Source organism: Oncorhynchus clarkii, chromosome 23, assembly GCF_045791955.1.
Source record: "Oncorhynchus clarkii lewisi isolate Uvic-CL-2024 chromosome 23, UVic_Ocla_1.0, whole genome shotgun sequence".
NCBI classification, from domain to species: Eukaryota; Metazoa; Chordata; class Actinopteri; order Salmoniformes; family Salmonidae; genus Oncorhynchus; species Oncorhynchus clarkii.
The window spans coordinates 34,280,172-34,299,093 of NC_092169.1; the positions used below are offsets into that span (position 1 = coordinate 34,280,172).

General features: G+C 41.6%; 1 protein-coding gene across 1 annotated transcript in view; it reads left to right on the plus strand.

Annotated features, from left to right (window-relative positions):
* LOC139381276 (kinesin-like protein KIF16B) overlaps positions 1–18,922 on the plus strand; it is a 45,162-nt gene that overhangs the window by 17,977 nt on the left and 8,263 nt on the right. Inside the window, exons 10-13 of the mRNA XM_071124739.1 lie at positions 718–893; positions 1,055–1,126; positions 1,615–1,674; positions 18,717–18,836. Of these exons, the coding sequence (XP_070980840.1) occupies positions 718–893; positions 1,055–1,126; positions 1,615–1,674; positions 18,717–18,836 (428 nt within the window). The remainder of the gene's footprint in view (positions 1–717; positions 894–1,054; positions 1,127–1,614; positions 1,675–18,716; positions 18,837–18,922) is intronic.

An 18,922-nucleotide genomic window follows, 5' to 3' on the forward strand; every position in this document is an offset into this window, starting at 1 on the left:
TTATGTTTAAAACATGTCATATATGAAACCTCAGGACACCAAATGTAAATTGTAATCAGACAGAAAATGTATTGATTGATCCAGAAGCGCATAAGTAAATACTAAAATAAGATGATAATGTATTTTCTGCTTGTAAGACAGTAGTTGTCTGCCCAGCTAATGCCTGACCCAAACTACGCCTAAACTATATTGAAACTAAATTCACACACATATTAGATGTAGTCTAAAGACAAGATTAAATTGACAGTGGTCTGATGGGTATAAAATTGTCTTAATATCATTTCAAGAAAATAAAAATCTATGACCTTCCTTAAAATATGAATTCATTTATTTGTGATATATTTTAAATGGATTTATTTAACTGGTCTATTGTTACTTGTGGACGCCTGGCTCTTTTACTGTTAATATGCATACATTCATTTTGAGGTAGAAATGCAAAAAGTTTTTGTATTTTTGGGGTATTTATCTCAAAGTACTACTACTACTAAAATACACATTTAGGAAAAGTCAGGGACAGGTATGTTTTTATTGAAATTAAGTTATTAAAATTACTAAATTGAAAACGGTCAGATTTTTGTGGTGTTTCTACTGTTAACTTGGCCCCAGACAGTTGATCTGAGATCGTCTTACGCTTCAGTCATGGGATTATCATTTGCTTTAACTCCTGTACAGGGGATTTTTAGTAAGCGATGTGTTTCTGTCAATGTTCCCGCCCAGCTCTTTCACCCGCTGACGTGAACTACAGTGAGACACTGAGCACGCTGCACTATGCTAACAGAGCTAAGAACATCTTCAACAAGCCCACAGTCAACGAGGACAGCAGTGTTACAGTCATCAGAAAACTGCAGGAGGAGATTGTCAGACTGAAACGTCTAGTGGAGAAGAACAACCAGGTAGATGGGGAGGGTGGGTGTGTATGTTAAAGCATTTGGCTAATATCTGTACATGTGACTCTCCAGCAAAGCAACAAGGTGTGTGTGTGTGTGTGTGGGAGATTATGTAAGAGTATGTTGAAGTACAATGCTCATACAGTATGGCCTCTCTCCCTCGCCAGGCTCGCCTTTCTCCTCAGGATCTCTCCAAGACACTGAAGGTGGAGGAGAAACTTCACAAGAATGAGGTCAAAGTGAGTGCACTTTTCAGGCCTACACGAAGTGTTCCTGGGTTGACTTGTGTATGTTTCTCAGTGTGACTCCTAAGGTCTTGGGTTCTATTCCTGCTGGGATCGTCATACACATTCTAAAGCTGGGTACATTCACTGTAGCCTATTGTGTCTGCCAGTACCTAGAGGAATGTACTAGAGGTCGACCGATTTTATGATTTTTCAACGCCGATACCGATTATTGGAGGACAAAAACCCCGATACCGATTAATCGGCCGATTTTTAAAGTGTGTGTGTGTGTGTGTATATGTAACACTGAATGTGTTTCTCTGCAAATATGAAAAGTTGTATGTCAATGTTTTGTGACTACAGATCTGTTCTCAACAACTGGAAATGCATACGTTTAGCTTTTTAAATTAGAAAATCAACAGTTATTTCTGGTTGTTTATTAAAGTTAGACCGCTAACTCATTTATCCTGCTTTGTAGTAAACCCTTCTGTGCTCTCCCACAGGTGTTAGAACTGACCAGGGAGTGGACCAACAAGTGGGGGGAGACCCAGAACATTCTCAAGGTACGCAAATATATCAGTTAATCATTTTATTTTTTTACAATTTATTTGACAATTGAGAAATGCTACAACCACACATGTGGACGCAATGGGTTTCAAATGATGATGACCAAGTCAAACACATTTCCATTGTGGCCCTGAACAATTATGGAGATTAATAAAACAAAATGCCATTGTAGCTTTTTTCTTCCCTTTTTTTTGGTGGAAGGAGTATGCCCACTCATGGTGAAGACTGGTGTTTCTGCTGGCAACCCACTTCAGTTCGATGATAGTTTGATGATAGTGATGCCAGATGGTGGTGATGCAGTTGGCAATCCTTCCTCTGTTACTGTTTTGGATCTAAACCTTCGTACAACATTTTCTTTGACTCATACAATTTACGCTAGATGAGAGATGCTCTCTCTCACTCATCCCCATCACTGGCATATCGGTTAATGCATTGGCTGACTCATAGGTCAGCAACAAAGGCTCTCCACTAGATAGATGATGATATCATGTACTAATTTTCTAGCATCTGGGGTATGCTGGAATGTAGAATGAGTCTTGGGCGCTGGAATGTCAGTCACTGTGTAAACCTAGTGAACAGTAAGACATTTGAACCTTTTTTCTCTCCATTTGTGTGATTATCGGTCACACTTTCTCAGACACATGCGCGTGCGTACACTTCTCCCAGTAGATCAGTTGAAAAAGGTGGCTGTGTGTCAGTGTCTGAGCTTTGGGCTCCGTCTGACCGTCTGTCTAGATCCACGGCTCCCTCAGAAGGCCATAGGCATTTGACATGTATAAGCACTATTTATCTTTTATTCTGTATCCCAAATGAAACCTATTCTCTTTATAGTGTACTACTTTTGGTCAAAAGGGTAGGGTGACATTTGGGACTCATTCTTAGTCTTGGCTGCCTGGCTTCTCATCTCACACAATTCTGTTGCTAGAATCATCTCTTGTTTGTGTGGCAGCCAAATAAGATTACAAAAAAGTTCTTAAATATCCAGGGACCAATTTGCTGTTGGTTCTGTCAACTCAGAACCTCTATCCCAAATGGCACCCTATTCCCTTTATAGGGCTCTGGTCCAAAGTAGTGCACTGTATAGGGAATAGGGTGCCATTTGGATGTGGTAACAGAGGCTCAGCAGGCTTCATAGTGCTGTCTGGTGTATGGAAATGAGTTGGTTGATTCTCTGCACAGTATAATCACTTGATGTAGCAGGACTTTGGTGGACTATTTTCTACTTTTCCAGTAAATGAACATTTTGTTTTCTGCTTATTAGTTCTTCTGTCGTGGACAGATTAGCTAGCTATGCTGATTTATGAACTAAATAATGTTGCTTGGAAACAAGAACCAAATTGTTTGGAAATTAAAGTTGGGGTATTTTGTAAGTAAACTTTGTTTGGGGGATTTTGCAAGATTGTTATAATACAATTGCACTAAGCCACACTGGCCACTTGATTTAATACTAAAACTTGCTCGTCCATGTACCCTTTTGTCTTCTTAACGATCAGCCCTTCGATTGGGTCTGTTAGTTTACCCACTTCGATCAGTATAGATAAAGGGGAGGAGACAGGTTAAAGAAGCATTTTTAAGCCTTGAGACAATTGAGACATGGATTGTGTATTGGTGCCATTAAGAGGTTGAATGGGAAAGACAAAATATTTAAGTCCCTTTGAACAGGGTATGGTAGTAGGTGCCAGGCACACCGGTTTGTGTCCAGAACTGCAAGGTTGCTCGGTTTTTCATGCTCAACAGGTTAATTAAGGTAATATGTACATGTAGGTAGAGTTATTAAAGTGACTATGCATCGATGATGATAGAGAGTAGCGGTGTAAAAAAAGAGGGGGGGGGGGGGGGGGGCAATGCAAATATTCTGGGAAGCCATTTGATTTAGATGTTCAGGAGTCTTATGGATTTTGGGGTAGAAGCTGTTTCGAAGTCTCTGTGACCTAGACCTGGCGCTCCGGTACTGCTTGCCGTGCGGTAGCAGAAAGAACAGTATGACTAGGGTGGCTGGAGTCTTTGACAATTTTTAGGACCTTCCTCTGGTGTAGAGGTCCTGGATGGCAGGAAGCTTGGTCCCAGTGGTGTACTGGGTCGTACGCACTACCCTCTGTAGTGACTTGCGGTCGGAGGCCGAGCAGTTGCCATACCAGGCAGTGATGCAACCAGTCGGGATGCTCTTGATGGTGCAGCTGTAGAACCTTTTGAGGCCAATGCCAAATCCTGCCAAGTTGACACAACAGTGGGAAACATTGGAGTGAACATGGGCCAGCATCCCTGTGGAATGCTTTTGACACCTTGTAGAGTCCATGCCCTGACGAATTGAGGGCAAAAGGGGAGGAGGGGGGTTGTGCAACTCAATATTAGGACGATGCTCCTAATGTTGTATATACACAACCGGTCTAAAGTTTTTTTAGAACACCTACACATTCAAGGGTTTCTCTTTATTTTTACTATTTTCTACATTGTAGAATAATAGTGAAGACATCAAAACTATGGAATGACACATATGGAATCATGTTGTAACCAAAAAAGTGTTAAACAAATCAATGTAGCCACCCTTTACCTTGATGACAGCTTTGCACACTCTTGGCATTCTCTCAACCTGCTTCACCAGGAATGGTTTTCCAACAGTCTTGAAGGAATTCCCACATATGCTGAGCACTTTTCATTCACTCTGCGGTCCGACTCATCCCAAACCATCTCAATTTGGTGGAGGCCAGGTCATCTGATGCAGCACTCCATCACTCTACTTGGTAAAATAGCCCTTACACGGCCTGGAGGTGTGTTGGGTCATTGTCCTGTTGAAAAACAAATGATAGTCCCACTAAGAACAAACCATATGGGATGGTGTATCGCTGCAGAATGCTGTGGTAGCCATGCTGGTTATGTGTGCCTTGAAGTCAAAATAAATCAGACCGTGTCACCAGCAATGCACCACCACATCATAACACCTCTTCGTCAATGCTTTACGGTGGGAAATACACATGCGGAAATCATCCGTTCACCCACACAGCGTCTCACAAAGACACGGCAGTTGGGAACAAAAATCTCACATTTGGACTCCAGACCAAACGATACATTTTCCACAGTTCTAATGTCCATTGCTCATGTTTCTTGGCCAAACAAAGCAAGTCCCTTCTTATTGGTGTCCTTTAGTAGTGATTTCTTTACAGCAATTTGACCATGAGGGCCTGATTCACGCAGTCTCTGAACAGTTGATGTTGATGTGTCTGTTACTTGAACTCTGAAGTATTTATTTGGGCTGTATTTTCTCAGGCTGATAACTCTAATCGTCTGCATCAGAGGTAACCTTGGGTGTTCCATTCCTGTGGGGTCCTCATGAGAGACTGTTTCATCATAGCACTTGAAAAAACTTTCAGAGTTCTTGAAATATTCCATATTGACTGACCTTCATGTCATAAAGTACTGATGGACTGTCGTTCTTCACTTATTTGAGCTGTTCTGGCCATAATATGGACTTAGTCTTTAACCAAATAGCTCTATCTTCTGCATGCCACCCCTACCTTGTCACAACGCAACTGGTTGGCATTATATTCTACAGACTTTTAACAAGGGACACGTGTTAATTGGGACACGTGTTAATTGAAATGCATTTCAGGTGACTACGTCATGAAGCTGGTTGAGAGAATGCCAAACGTGCAAAGGGGGGTTAATTTGAAGAATCTTAAATATAAATTATATTTGGACTTGTTAACCCTTTTTTTGGTTACTACATGATTCCATATGTGTTATTTCATAGTGTTGATGTCTTCACTATTATTCTACAATGTAGAAAATAGTAAAAATAAAGTGAAACCCTGGAATAAGGAGGTGTCCAAACTTTTGACTGTGTGTGTATGTCTGTATACTGGAATACTTAGAAATGGTCATAAAGCAACCCAATATGGAGTTAGTTGCAGGTTTTCCTACATTCCAGTTGCCTGTTTACAAAACAGTCTAACCAGCATTTCCCTTTCTTCCTCGTTCCGTCCCATGTAACTGCTGCTTATAGTTCCTGTATCCTACCAGCGGGTGTCAGTGTTGCTCTGCTGAACCTCAACATGGCGTTGCTATTTAATTTTCCAGCTATTTAGCTTAAATGGCATCCAGCTGACATTATAGCTGCTTAAATGGTCCTGAAGTCAACATCTGACACTGGGAGAAGAGTGAGGGAGAGAAGGGGAAACTCATCAGACATGCCTAATCGGTTACTCTCTCTACATCCCATATGGCTCATCAGTGTGCCGGAGAGAGAGTGGGAGAGAATTTCAGTCTTCACACTTAAGCGTGCAAACCCAGAGTTTTAGTTGATGCTACTCAGGCCCAGTTAGTTGATGTTCACTTCAGCTTCACAGAGTTGACAGGCTTTGAGGCAAAAGTTGGAAAAAGCGTTCTAGGGGGTGGGGAAAACACAGGTCGCGCAGCCACTCCATTTGAATCTCAATTGCATTTCCTTGTTTCCTCTCGTCTCCTGCTCAAAATCCATTGGATGAGAAGTTCAGAGGGGAGAGACCTCTGACCTTCTCAATCAATGGATTTTGAAAAGGTGAGGAATCAAGGAAAAGCAGTTGTTTCTCACATGGACTTGGCCCAGCTGAGACAAGTTGAACATGACTCAATTTACTTTCACATTGAAATTGGTTCAACTTCTCAACTAGCTCTTGTTCAGGCCTACAGTGTCTACATGGACTAGTCCTAGATGGTGTTTGTTCCCCACATGGGGAACATGACCCTCAAACAGAGAGGGTCATACTCTAAGGCTTGAAAATATTGGGTATAAACCAGTGGAGGCTCCTCAACCACTCCACACATTTCTTGTTAACAAACTATAGTTTTGGCAAGACGGTTAGGGCATCTACTTTGTGCATGGCACAAGTATCTTTTCCAACAATTGTTTACAGACAGATTTCACTTATAAATCACTGTATCACAATTCCAGTGGGTCAGAAGTTTTACATACACTAAGTTGACTGTGCCTATAAATAGCTTGGAAAATTCTAGATAATTATGTCAGGGCTTTAGAAGCTTCTGATAGGGTAATTGACATCATTTGAGTCAATTGGAGGTGTACCTGTGGATGTATTTAGAGGCCTACCTTCAAACTCAGTGCCTCTTTGCTTGACATCATGGGAAAATCAAAAGAAATCAGCCAAGACCTCAGAAAAATAATTGTCGACCACAAGTCTTGTTCATCCTTGGGAGCAATTTCCAAATGCCTGAAAGTACCACGTTCATCTGTACAAACAATAGTACGCAAGTATAAACACCATGGGACCACGCAGCCGTCATACCGCTCAGGAAGGAGACGCGTTCTTTCTCCTAGAGATAAATGTACTTTGGTGCGAAAAGTGCAAATCAATCCCAGAACAACAGCAAAGGACCTTGTGAAGATGCTGGAGGAAACGGGTACAAAAGTATCTAAATCCACAGTAAAACGAGTCCTATATCGACATAACCTGAAAGGCCGCTCATCTATGCTCCAAAACCGCCATAGAAAATCCAGACTACGGTCTGCAACTGCACATTGGGACAAAGATTGTAGTTTTTGGAGAAATGTCCTCTGGTCTGATGAAACAAAAATGGAACTGTTTGACCATAATGTCCATCGTTATGTTTGGAGGAAAAAGGGGAAGGCTTGCAAACAGAAGAACACCATCTCAACCGTGAAGTACGGAGGTGGCAGCAGCATGTTGTGAGGGTGCTTTGCTGCAGGAGGGACTGGTGAACATCACAAAATAGATGGCAACATGAGGGAGAAAAATTAGGTGGATATATTGAAGCAACATCTCAAGAAATCAGTCAGGAAGTTGAAGCCTGGTCGCAAATGGGACTTCCAAATGGACAATGACCACAAGCATACTTCCGAAGTTGTGGCAAAACGGCTTAAGGACAACAAAGTAAAGGTATTGGAGTAGCCATCACAAAGCTCCAATAGAGAAAATGTGTGCGAGCAAGGAGGCCTACAAACCTGGCTCAGTTACACCAGCTGTCAGGAGGAATGTGCCAAAATTCACAATTTAAAGGCAATGCTACCAAATACTAATTTGAGTGTATGTAATCTTCTGACCCACTGAATGTGGTGAAAGAAATAAAAGCTGAAATAAATCATTCTGTCTAGTATTATTCTGACATTTAACATTATTAAAATAAAGTGGTGATCCGAACTGACCAAAGACAGGTAATTTTACTAGGATTAAATGTCAGGAATTGTGAAAAACAGAGTTTAAATGTATTTGTCTAAGGAGTATGTAAACTTCCGACTTCAACTATATATACATTTCACTTAGCTTGCAATGCAGCTAGCTAGTTTAGCCTACTCAAACACCAGGTTCAAACAGAGAGGGATGCTATTTTAGCAAGCTGGCTTTGGCTATCCAACACTGGAACTCTTCCAAGTCAAAGTAAGCTTTTGGTTTTATTAATTTACGGCATGATTTGGTCAATGCATTAGTTCTAGTAGCCATGTTGACTGACGTTAAAATGGTGAAAAAAATGTAGGCTTGGTGTAGTGGTTATGGTATGAAAGTTGTTTTTTCACCTAGTCACAGACAGCTGTTGTACATGTAACCAATGTGAAATGGCTAGCTAGTTTGCTGTGGTGCTCGCTAATAGCGTTTCAATTGGTGACGTCACTTGCTCTGAGACCTTGAAGTAGTGGTTCCCCTTGCTCTGCAAGGGCCGCGACTTTTGTAATGGGTAACGATGCTTCGTGGGTGTCAGTTGTCTATGTGTGCAGAGGGCCCCTGGTTGGAGCCCGGGTAGGGGCGAGGGGACGGACTAAATTTATACTGTTACGTACACACCCTTGATTACACATAACTAGCAGCCACATATAAACCGCATCACTTTGCTCATTGTATATATAATTCCTTCTTCCGTTTATGCTCGCTCTTCCTCTCACCTTTCCTCTTTGCTTGTTGACTTCAGTGCACAATACAACAGCTGTAACCCAATAATGCACTACTGTGTACAGCAAGCATGTTAGCAGTTACAATTGCGGGCCCTGGTGACAATAAATTAGCCAGCTAGCTAACATAGCATCCCTCTTTGTTTTGAACCTGGTGTTATGAGTAGGCTAAACTAGCTAGCTGCGTTGCTAGCTAAGTGAAAGTTTAAAAAAAAATACAAACACATATAGCTAGCTCGCTCTATTGCTTCTTAATTCTAGAAGAAATTAATTTGTTAAACTATTGTCTTTCTCTGAATCAACTTCAAACCACATGTTATGCACTGTAGTGCTAGCTGGCTGTAGCTTGTGCTTTTCATTACTAGATTCCTTCTCTGATCCTTTGTTCTCTGCAGAAGCTCTGATAGGTTGGAGAATGTACTCCGGAGTTGTCATAATTACTGTGTACGTCTATGGAAGATGGTGAGAACTATGAGCCTCCTAGGTTTTTTGTATTGAAGTCAATGTACCCAGAGGAGGACAGAAGCTAGCTGTCCTCTGGCTACACCATGGTGCTACCCTACAGAGTGCTGATGAGGCTACTTTAGACCTACATTGCCAAATAGTGTGTTTTTAATCAGTTATTTAATGACGTGAATATATTTAGTATAGTTCCATCTAAAACGGATAGGATAGTTCTTGAGTGGAACAGCGTCCACCCTCCATTGCACAGTCGAAGGCTGCATGATTTTGTTCACTTTTTTAAAACTATAAAACTTAATTTTTGCCTTTTTTTAAAGTATAAAATATGTATTTCATTCCACCTGTGGGCCGTTTATACAAGGGCCAGACCCTCCTTTTTGACTTGTATATTTGTATGGCTTACTGATGCTGTTGCCTTTTTTATTTAATTTTTGATTTTATTTGCATCCATTATGTGTGGATGGATTGGTCCCGCTAAGAATCTGTTACCATACCTGTCTATACTTCGGAGTTGTGCTTCTTGATCCTGGTCCTTGGGACCCATCAAACTTCTCATTTGGGCTGGGTGGGAGCCAGGGTAGGGAATATGTGCACCCCTTTGGGTGCAGGAGTTGGGAAGCATTTCCCTTCAACAATGTAAAAATGCCCGTGTCCTTGAATGTACACGACCCATCTGAATGCACACAGTACCAGTCAAAAGTTCAGAGGAGACTGCGTGAATCAGGCATTCATGGTTGAATTGCTGCAAGGAAACCACTACTAAAGGACATCAATGAGATAAAGAGACTTGGACATTAGACTGGTGGAAATCTGTCCTTTTGAGTCAAAATTTGAGATTTTTGGTTCCAACCGTTGTCTTTGTAAGAGGTAGAGAAGGCAATGCAAATAGTCTGGGTGGCCATTTGATTAGATGTTCAGGAATCTTGTGTCTTGGGGGAGGAAGCTGTTTAGAAGCCTCTTGGACCTAGACTTGGCGCTCCGGGACCGCTTGCCGTGCGGTAGCAAAAAGAACAGTTCATGACTAGGGTGGCTGGAGTCTTTGACAATTAGGGCCTTCCTCTGGCACCGCCTGGTATAAAGGTCCTGGATGGCAGGAAGCTTGGCCCCAGTGGTGTACTGTGCCGTACGCACTACCCTCTGTAGTGCCTTGCGGTCGGAGGCCGAGAAGTTGCCATACCAGGCAGGGATGCAACCAGTGGTGCTCTCGATGGTGCAGCTGTAAGAACCTTTTGAGGATCTGAGGACTCATGCCAAATGTTTTCAGTTCTGAGCAGGATTAGGTTTTATTGTGCCCTCTTCACAACAAAACCCTTGAATGAGTAGGTGTGTCAACTTTTGACTGGTACTGCGCAAGCGCGCACACACTCTGGTATGAAGCCTGGCCGTGTTTTTCCATGTTAAACGTTCAGCACGACACCCTGTGACACCCAGTCTGAAAGGCCACTGTACTGGCAAGCGGCAGGCATACTGATGTTGCCATAATGGTAAGTGGTTGATGAACAGCTTTATGGATTTGACATTTTGTCTTCCGCTATTTTTGAATTCTGTGCAGGGTGACGAGTGGTAGAACCAGCCATGGAGCCATGGGTACGGTGTGGAATGCAGGGGAGGTATTAGTGGCTATAGTGTGTGTGTGTGTGGAGATGGGTTAATTCTGTTGATGAGAGCTGCTTCGCTTCTCCCTGAAAGGGAAAGGCTATGAGACTCCCACCATGGAGCCAGGGGTATGGTGAGGAATGGGGGGGGCATATTAGGCTCCTCGTCGTTAGAGAAAGAGAGCAGTGTAAACACAAGGTTAATGCCATTTCTCAGGTAGATTTAGAATGCAAATGGCACCAATTCCTCATTTAGTCCACTACTAGGGTATCTATCTATCTACACCACTTTTGACTGTAGCCCTATGGGCCCTGGTCATAAGTAGTGCACTAAATAGGGAGGCATTTGGGACGCAGTCAAAGATTGGTTGCAGGGTTTGTGGGAAAGGCAGCCTCTTGGGGGGAAGTAGGGAAGAGGTGGAGGGAGAAAGATGCCAAAATGTTCTCATTTCCTGCTGTATCCTTTCACGCATGCACACACAAGATTGCAGGATGTACCTGCACATGTTTGGGGAGAGGTGGCGCAGATGATTGCAAACCTGTTCTTGTAGTGTTGGCAGCGTCCCAAATGTAGCCCTATCCCCTATATCGTGCACTACTTTAGTTTAAAAAGTGCACTATATACGGAATAGGGTACCATTTGGGACACACTCTTGGAATGAAGAACATGATTAAAAAATATGAGGTGCTTTGCCCTCTTGATTTGCGGAAAGGGAGACTGTTACTTTCTGGAAGTTTTATATTGTCGTGAGAGCCAGTGCCAACGGAACTTTTGCTTGGGTTGGATGAATCTCTCTGTCTGTGTGTGTGTGTGTGTGTCTCGCTCTCTGTGTGTCTGTCTCTGTGTCATCAGACTCCTTTTGAACGTGCAATGTTAAGCACATCGGACAGTAGAGATTAATACATGTAAACATCGGTTTCTGATACTCCCAAATGGCACCCTATCCCCTATATTGTGTGTATGTATATGTGTGTATATATTTATTTATTATATTTTTTCAGTTTTTAAACAACTAGTTGAATTCCATTTCTTTCTGATTTATTTTCTGTCAGCTCAAAGCACACATCGCACAGTTTCTCTAGAGAGAAATCACCTCCAGCCTGAAGATGCAATGTAGTAGGGAGTTGTAGTTTCCATCAGGCTAATATTCTACGTAGTTTACCGCATACAAAATGGTAATTCACTACATTGCGCATCTACTTGTCCGGTCTGTGTTTCAAAAGACCATACGCCTGCTACAGAAGAGACAGTAATCCGTGATCGATCGTGAGGAGATCTAGATAGAGCTGCTGTTGCTTCCTGAGGTATCTCTACCTGAAAATACATGATCAAAGTGATTTTGAAGAACTACAAAATTGTGATTTCTGTCAGAGCATACGCAGCAGCTCTAAAGAGATGAGATTATAACTTGGAATGAAAAGTCTTCAAATAAAACAAATGTAATATACACAACGTTAAATATTTTAGGAAAGTAATGTGAATAAAATACTGGTAATACTGGTAAGTGATAGACAGTAATGGGCATTCACTACCATCATGGGACATTTGTTTTTTACATTTTTTATTCTCTTACAGCATTTACCCAAATAATTGAAATCGAAAAACCATGATTGTTTTTGATAGTCGAACCGACCACAAAAAGCACTAATCGCTCGCTCAGTACTACATCTGGGTCATCCCCACAGACTGTCTTCGGTTATTCCGCCATTGTCTTTGGTCTGTCATTTCTACATTATATTTAATCATTAAGGGATTCCATGACATTCTAGTATCCACCCTGTCAGCAGTTAGGCCTTGATGTATCATTTGAGATGACCTTTGTGTTTGTTCTATCTATAACCTTTACATGAGCGATAGAGCTCAATTTCAGATGGCTTGACTCGACTTGACTCGCACTGGAAATCAATAAGCATTCAAGTTGCTGCTGTTTTTGAGCCCTTAACTTCAATCAAGTCCACAGTAAATCCCATGAATGCCTAGATCTGTAATCTATGAGCTTCATTCTAATGTCTTTGGCGACTTCCCTTAGACCTGCCCCGAATGGAGAAGTCTTGTGCTTTTTTTATTGAAGTGTTTCAGTATGGGTTTCTGTACGTGAGCTGGACAGACTGGTGTTTGTTTGATATGTAGAGTAAAGTAGGGTAACTCCTAGGTGTTTTGGAGATGCTCAGAAACCCATTTAAAGATGGAATCTGCATGTAGGGGATACGACGCAACTGTCCGTCCCACGGAAATTATTGTTTTGTTGCCGAAGCAGAGCTGGGGAGCGTCGCACATCGTAATTTTTTGTTGTTGCAGTACATATGCTGCTGTTCTGTGTGTGTGTGTGTGTGCAATGATGTCGGAGGTGTAAAAAAACAGCGCAAGCAGTAACTTTTTGGTTTAAATATCGCGGACGGACATGTCAGTTTCACCATTATGGAGTCTAGCTTTAAAGCCATTGCAGTTGGGTGACATTTTAATAATGCAATGTTTGCTCTCAAGCATTTTGTTGCAACTCCTAAATATAAAACCCTATAATGCAAATATCTGTGATGTGTGAACTTAATTTCAACTTCTTTGGAGAGATATCCCCCCAAGTTACCACAGTACTGTTCCATTTTGAGATGGCCTACTACCCTACTCTGCCCTCTGCTATCTCTGTGGGAGGAGTTTTTATTGATGTGTTGTAGTGTGGGCTCCTGACGGATTAAGTAAAGTTTGTGCCATATTTTATAAAATATATTGGAAATCTTACTCACTAGTTTTCTCATCATAGCTCTCTGATGGATAGAAGCTCTCATCAGAGCTCTCATGGACAGGTGGTGGGCTGACCTTGCAGTGGAGTTACTTTTAATTTATGTAAAGTGAAGTAGGGAAACTCTGAGTGGAAGTGCTCACAAATGCATGAAAGCCATCATCTGCAGTTGGGTGAAATTTTAATGCGAGTTTAAATGCTGCCCAAGCCTGGCTGATAGATGAGGTGTGTGTGAGTGTTTGTGCCCAAGCCTGCCCAAAAGATAATTACGTCCACCACCTGCCTCAATCAAGGGATGGAGAGTGGCATCATGCTGCATGGCCTGGCCCTATACTCTGATTTGGTCTGACTAAGAAAGAGAATCTCATCTACCCATCCTGTCTCAGGGAAGTGTGTTTCCAGGCTTGTAGTTAATTAAAGGGTTCCTTCACAGACTTCATTAGAGGTGAAGAGAGGAGCCTGGCAGATTAATGCACTGTGTCACTTCACTGAGACAGGACTGGGAGATGAGACACACAGACACACACTGAAGGAGTTAGTTTGTTATTCAGCAGGAGCCACTGACTGAAAGGAAAAGGCCGTTTAGCCTTGAACCCAAGTTGGGAAGTCTGCTCTGTTTTTAATGTCTGGTGCCATTTCATCAATGTCAATAGTCATAACACTGGTGACTTGTATTCTGTTTGTTTTTATTATAGAATATATATATATATACATACACACACACACACACACACACACACACACACACACACCCATACTGTGGGCAGTGAAGCAGACAGATCGCCGATGGAAATGTAGAATTGTAGCTTTCTGTACTAAAGCTTTAAAAATGTCTTCCACAGATCAATTCCATGTATCCTGCCTCTTATCACCCTCTTCTGACGTGCAGAAACCTAAAATGCATTAAATACATATTTAGCAGGGATTTCTGGACAAGCGGCATGGATTTTTCCACCTGAACATTCATTGATTTGAGGCTGACTTGAGTTTCTGATGCGACCAAAGGCTAACGTGGGGGTGTGACTGCCTGTAATGTGAATGTCAGCACTATAGGGCAGCATTCATCACACACACACGCACACACACACACACTATAGGGTAGCATTAATCAGACGTGTGTGTGGCGTATGGATGTTAAAAACCCTTCTATTAGTCAGTGTTTGACATGGCGGTTTCTGTGTGAATAAATAAAAAATGTTCAGAAAGGAAAATGGTTGATACGGCCATGAAATTGTTCAAAAATGATTCATATTCACCCGATCCTTCAGTCTTTCCTCGGGAAGATGGTGCATTGAAAGATAATTTGGCGCAGAGAAAACACATCACTTGTTATATAAAGGGCTTATAAGTAAGCATTTCACTTTAAGGTTGTATTTGGCGCATGTGACAAATACGATTTGATTACTAGGAGGGCAACATGCAGCGCCTTCAAAGTATTCCTGCCCCTTGACTTATTCCACATTGTGGTGTTACAACCTGAATTCAAAATAGCAAACTTTTTGTTTCTCTCACCCATCTACACACTACCACATAATGACAGTGAAAACATGTTTTTAGACATTTTTGTACTGAAATATCTAATTTACACAAGTATTCACACCCCTGAGTCAATACATGATAGACTAAAGCTGTGAGTCTTTCTGGGTAAGTCTAAGCGCTTTCCATACCTGGAAAATTCTTCATTCTCTGTTAAGTTGGTTATTGATCATTGCGAGACAACCATTTGCAGGTTTTGCCTTAGCTTTTCAAGCCGTATTAAGTTAGTTTTAACTTGGCTACTCAGGAACATTCAATGTTGTCTTGGGAAGGAACTCCAGTGTATTTTGTTTTTGCCTTGTTTTAGGTTACTGTCCTGCTGAAAGGGGATTTTTTTCTCCCAGTGTCGGTTGGAATGCAGACTGAACTAAGTTTTCCTCTACGATTTTGCCTGTGATTAGCTCTATTCTGATTATTTTTTATAAAAATACAAACAACTCCCTAGTCCTTCCTGATGATGGGCATACCCATAACATGTTCCAGCCACCACCATGCTTGGAAATATGAAGTGGTACTCAGTGACGTTGGATTTGCCCCAAACATAACGCTTTGTATTCAGGACATAAAGTACATTTACTTGCCACTTTTTCTTGGCAGTTTAGTGCCTTATTACAAACAGGATGCATGTTTTCGGAATATTTGTTATTCTGTACAGGCTTCCTTTTCAGTGTCATTTAGGATATTAGCCTAGTAGTTAGAGCATTGGGCCAGTAACTGAAAGATTTCTGGATAGAATCCCCAAGCTGACAAGGTAAAAATCTGTCCTTCTGCCCCTGAGCAAGGCAGTTTACCCACTGTTCCCCGGGCGCTGCCGACGTGGATGTCGATTATGGCAGCCCCAAATACGGAAGACAAATTTCAGTTGAATGCATTGTACAACTGACTAGGTATCCCCCTTTCCCTAGTATTGTGGAGTAACAATGTTGTTCCATCCTCAGAGTTTAATGGCTGTGATTAGAAGAAAACTAACTGTATTTAAGTCACCATTGGCCTCATGGTGAAGTCACTGAGCAGATTCCTTCCTCTCCGAAAACGGAGTTAGGAAGGACTCCTGTATCTTTAGTATACTGTTACACTGTTTGCTTTGGTATTTCTATTTTTTCCCATCAATAGGTGCCCTTGGAAAACCTCCATGGTCTTTGGTTGAATCTTTGTTAGAAATTCACTGCTCAACTGAGGGACCTTACAATTATCTGTATGTGTGGGGTACAGAGATCAGGTAATCATTCAAAAATCATGTTGTACACAGTGAGTCCATGCAACTTATGTGACTTAAGCAAATCTTTACTCCTTAACTTAATTAGGCTTGCCATAACACAGGTTGAATGCTTATTGACTCAAGACATTTCAGCTTTTCATTTTTTATTAATTTTTAAACTTTTCTGAAAGCATAATTCCATTTAGACGTTATGGGGTATCTTGTGTAGTCCAGTGACACTCTCAATATATCAATTTTAAATTCAAGCTGTAACACAACAAAATGTGGAAAACATCAAGGGTAGTTTCTGAAGGCACGCTATACCTTTATATTCAGAAGAGGTGAATGGGGTTTGGAGGGTGTGCTTAGAGTAACAAAATCGCTGCCAAGGCAACGTCTACTCTTCCTGGGGTCCAAACAGGAAACACAAATAAAATGAATAATATACAGTACATAATGCAATACGAAACATATCTGTCTCTGGCGGGAATTCCACTATGTAGCCAAACGTAACTGCTGTTCATTCTGTTCCGACGACATAAGTTCTGCTTCCATGAGCAGATCCAATGTTAGCATCAGTAATTCTACTTTTGTTGTTAGCCCAGCTAGTATGGACACTGGCCGTTGTGAATCTGATGCAGCCAAAGAGCTACTGCCCCCTTACCCGGGAAAGCATCAAACAACAGACAGGGACGTTGGACCATCGAAGAGGCGCAAATATGATGAGAACTACATTGATTTGGGGTTCACTTATATTGGGAGTAGTGCCTTTCCTCAGCCACAGTGTTTTTTATATGTGCAAAGTAATCTCTCAACTCAATGAAACCTTCACTCTTGCACAGACATTTAGAAACAAAACATGCCAAGTTGAAAAATAAGCCACAAAGTTTTTTGAGTGAAAATGTAAGACTTTTGAGTAGTAAGACATGTATAAAACCAACAGATACCATGAATGAGAAGGGTCTAGAAGCGTCTTATATGGTGAGCTACCAAGTGGCTAGAACAGGCAAGTCCCATACTATTGTGGAGGACTTCATTCTTCCTGCTGCTGCGGATATGGCTGGGACAATGGTGGGGGAAAAGGCCCAAAAAACTGTACAGACAATGCCTTCATCAAACAACACTGTTTCACGATGCATCAGTGACATGGCAGGAGATGTTTTGAAACAATTACTGCTTCGCATTACAAGTCAGTGAATTCTATACATTACAGCTGGATGAGTCAACAGACATGGCGGGCCTGACACTGCTCCTGGTATATGTCCTTTACGTTTATGGGGGGTCAATTAAGGAAGACATCTTCTTCTTGCAAACCACTGGAAACCAAGACAACAGGAGAGGATACTTTTTAAAGTACTGGACAGCTTTGTGACATCAAATGGACTTTGGTGGTCAAGATGTTGGTAAATGCACTGTGATGGCACAAAAGCCACAAAATAGTGGAGTGGTAATGCACGTGCAAGCAGTTGCTCCCTGACGCCACTTGGGTACACTACAGCATCCACCGAGAGGCTCGTGCTGCCAAGGAAATGCCTGACAGCTTGAAAGACGTTTTGACCACTACAGTGAAAATGGTTAACTTTGTTAAAGCAAGGCCTCTGAACTCTCGTGTATTTTCTGCGGTATGCAATGATATGTGCAGCGACCATGTAACTCTTTTAAAATATACAGAAGTGTGTTGTATGTGTCTTTTGACTATGTATGACTGTCTGTGTGACTTCTGTACGATCATACATACACTACCGTTCAAAAGTTTGGGGTCACTTAGAAATGTCCTTGTTTTTGAAAGAACTTCTCGCATGGAATAGCCTTTATTTCTCAGAACAAGAATAGACTGACGAGTTTCAGAAGAAAATAGTTTGTTTCTGGCCATTTTGAGCTTGTAATCGAACTGTGACTGTTTGTGACCCTGACTGTGTCTGATTCTGTGTCTGACTGACTGTGACTGTGCTGATGCTCCAGATACTCAACTAGTCTATTGTATGTTTTGTTTATTCCATGTGTAACTCTGTGTTTTATGTGTCGAACTGCTTTGCTTTATCTTGGCCAGGTTGCAGTTGCAAATGAGAACTTGTTCTCAACTGGCCTACCTGGTTAAATAAAGGTGAAATAAAAAATTAAGGCCAGTTTTACTGCTTCTTTAATCAGTACAAACAGTTTTCAGCTGTGCTAACATAATTGCAAAAGGGTTTTCTAATGATCAATTAGCCTTTTCAAATTATAAACTTGGATTAGCTAACACAACGTGCCATTGGAACACAGGAGTGATGGTTGCTGATAATGGGCCTCTGTACGCCGATGTAGATATTCCATAGAAATAATCAGTTTCCAGCTACAATAGTCATTTACAACAAATGTCTACACTGTATTTCTGATCAATTTTATATTGTAATGGACAAATGTGCTTTTCAAAAACATGAACATTTCTAAGTGACCCCAAACCTTTGAATGTTGGTGTGTATGAGACGACAGTGTTGGACTTACCTCACCTGTCTATTAATCTCCTGCTATATAGGGGACTGTAGCTCTGAGGAAGCAGGGCATAGGCGTAATGCTGGGTTAACATGTTATCATAATAGTAGTACTACCCTGTTCTGTGTCTGCTACTATATAGGAGGAGACTGTAGCTCTGAGGAAGCAGGGTATAGGCGTGGTCATGGACTCCAAACTACCTCACCTAATCGGCATCGATGATGATCTTCTCAGCACTGGCACCATTCTCTATCATTTAAAAGTGAGTAAGACAAATACATACAGTGGGGAGAACAAGTATTCGATACACTGCCGGTTTTGCAGATTTTCCTACTTACAAAGCATGTA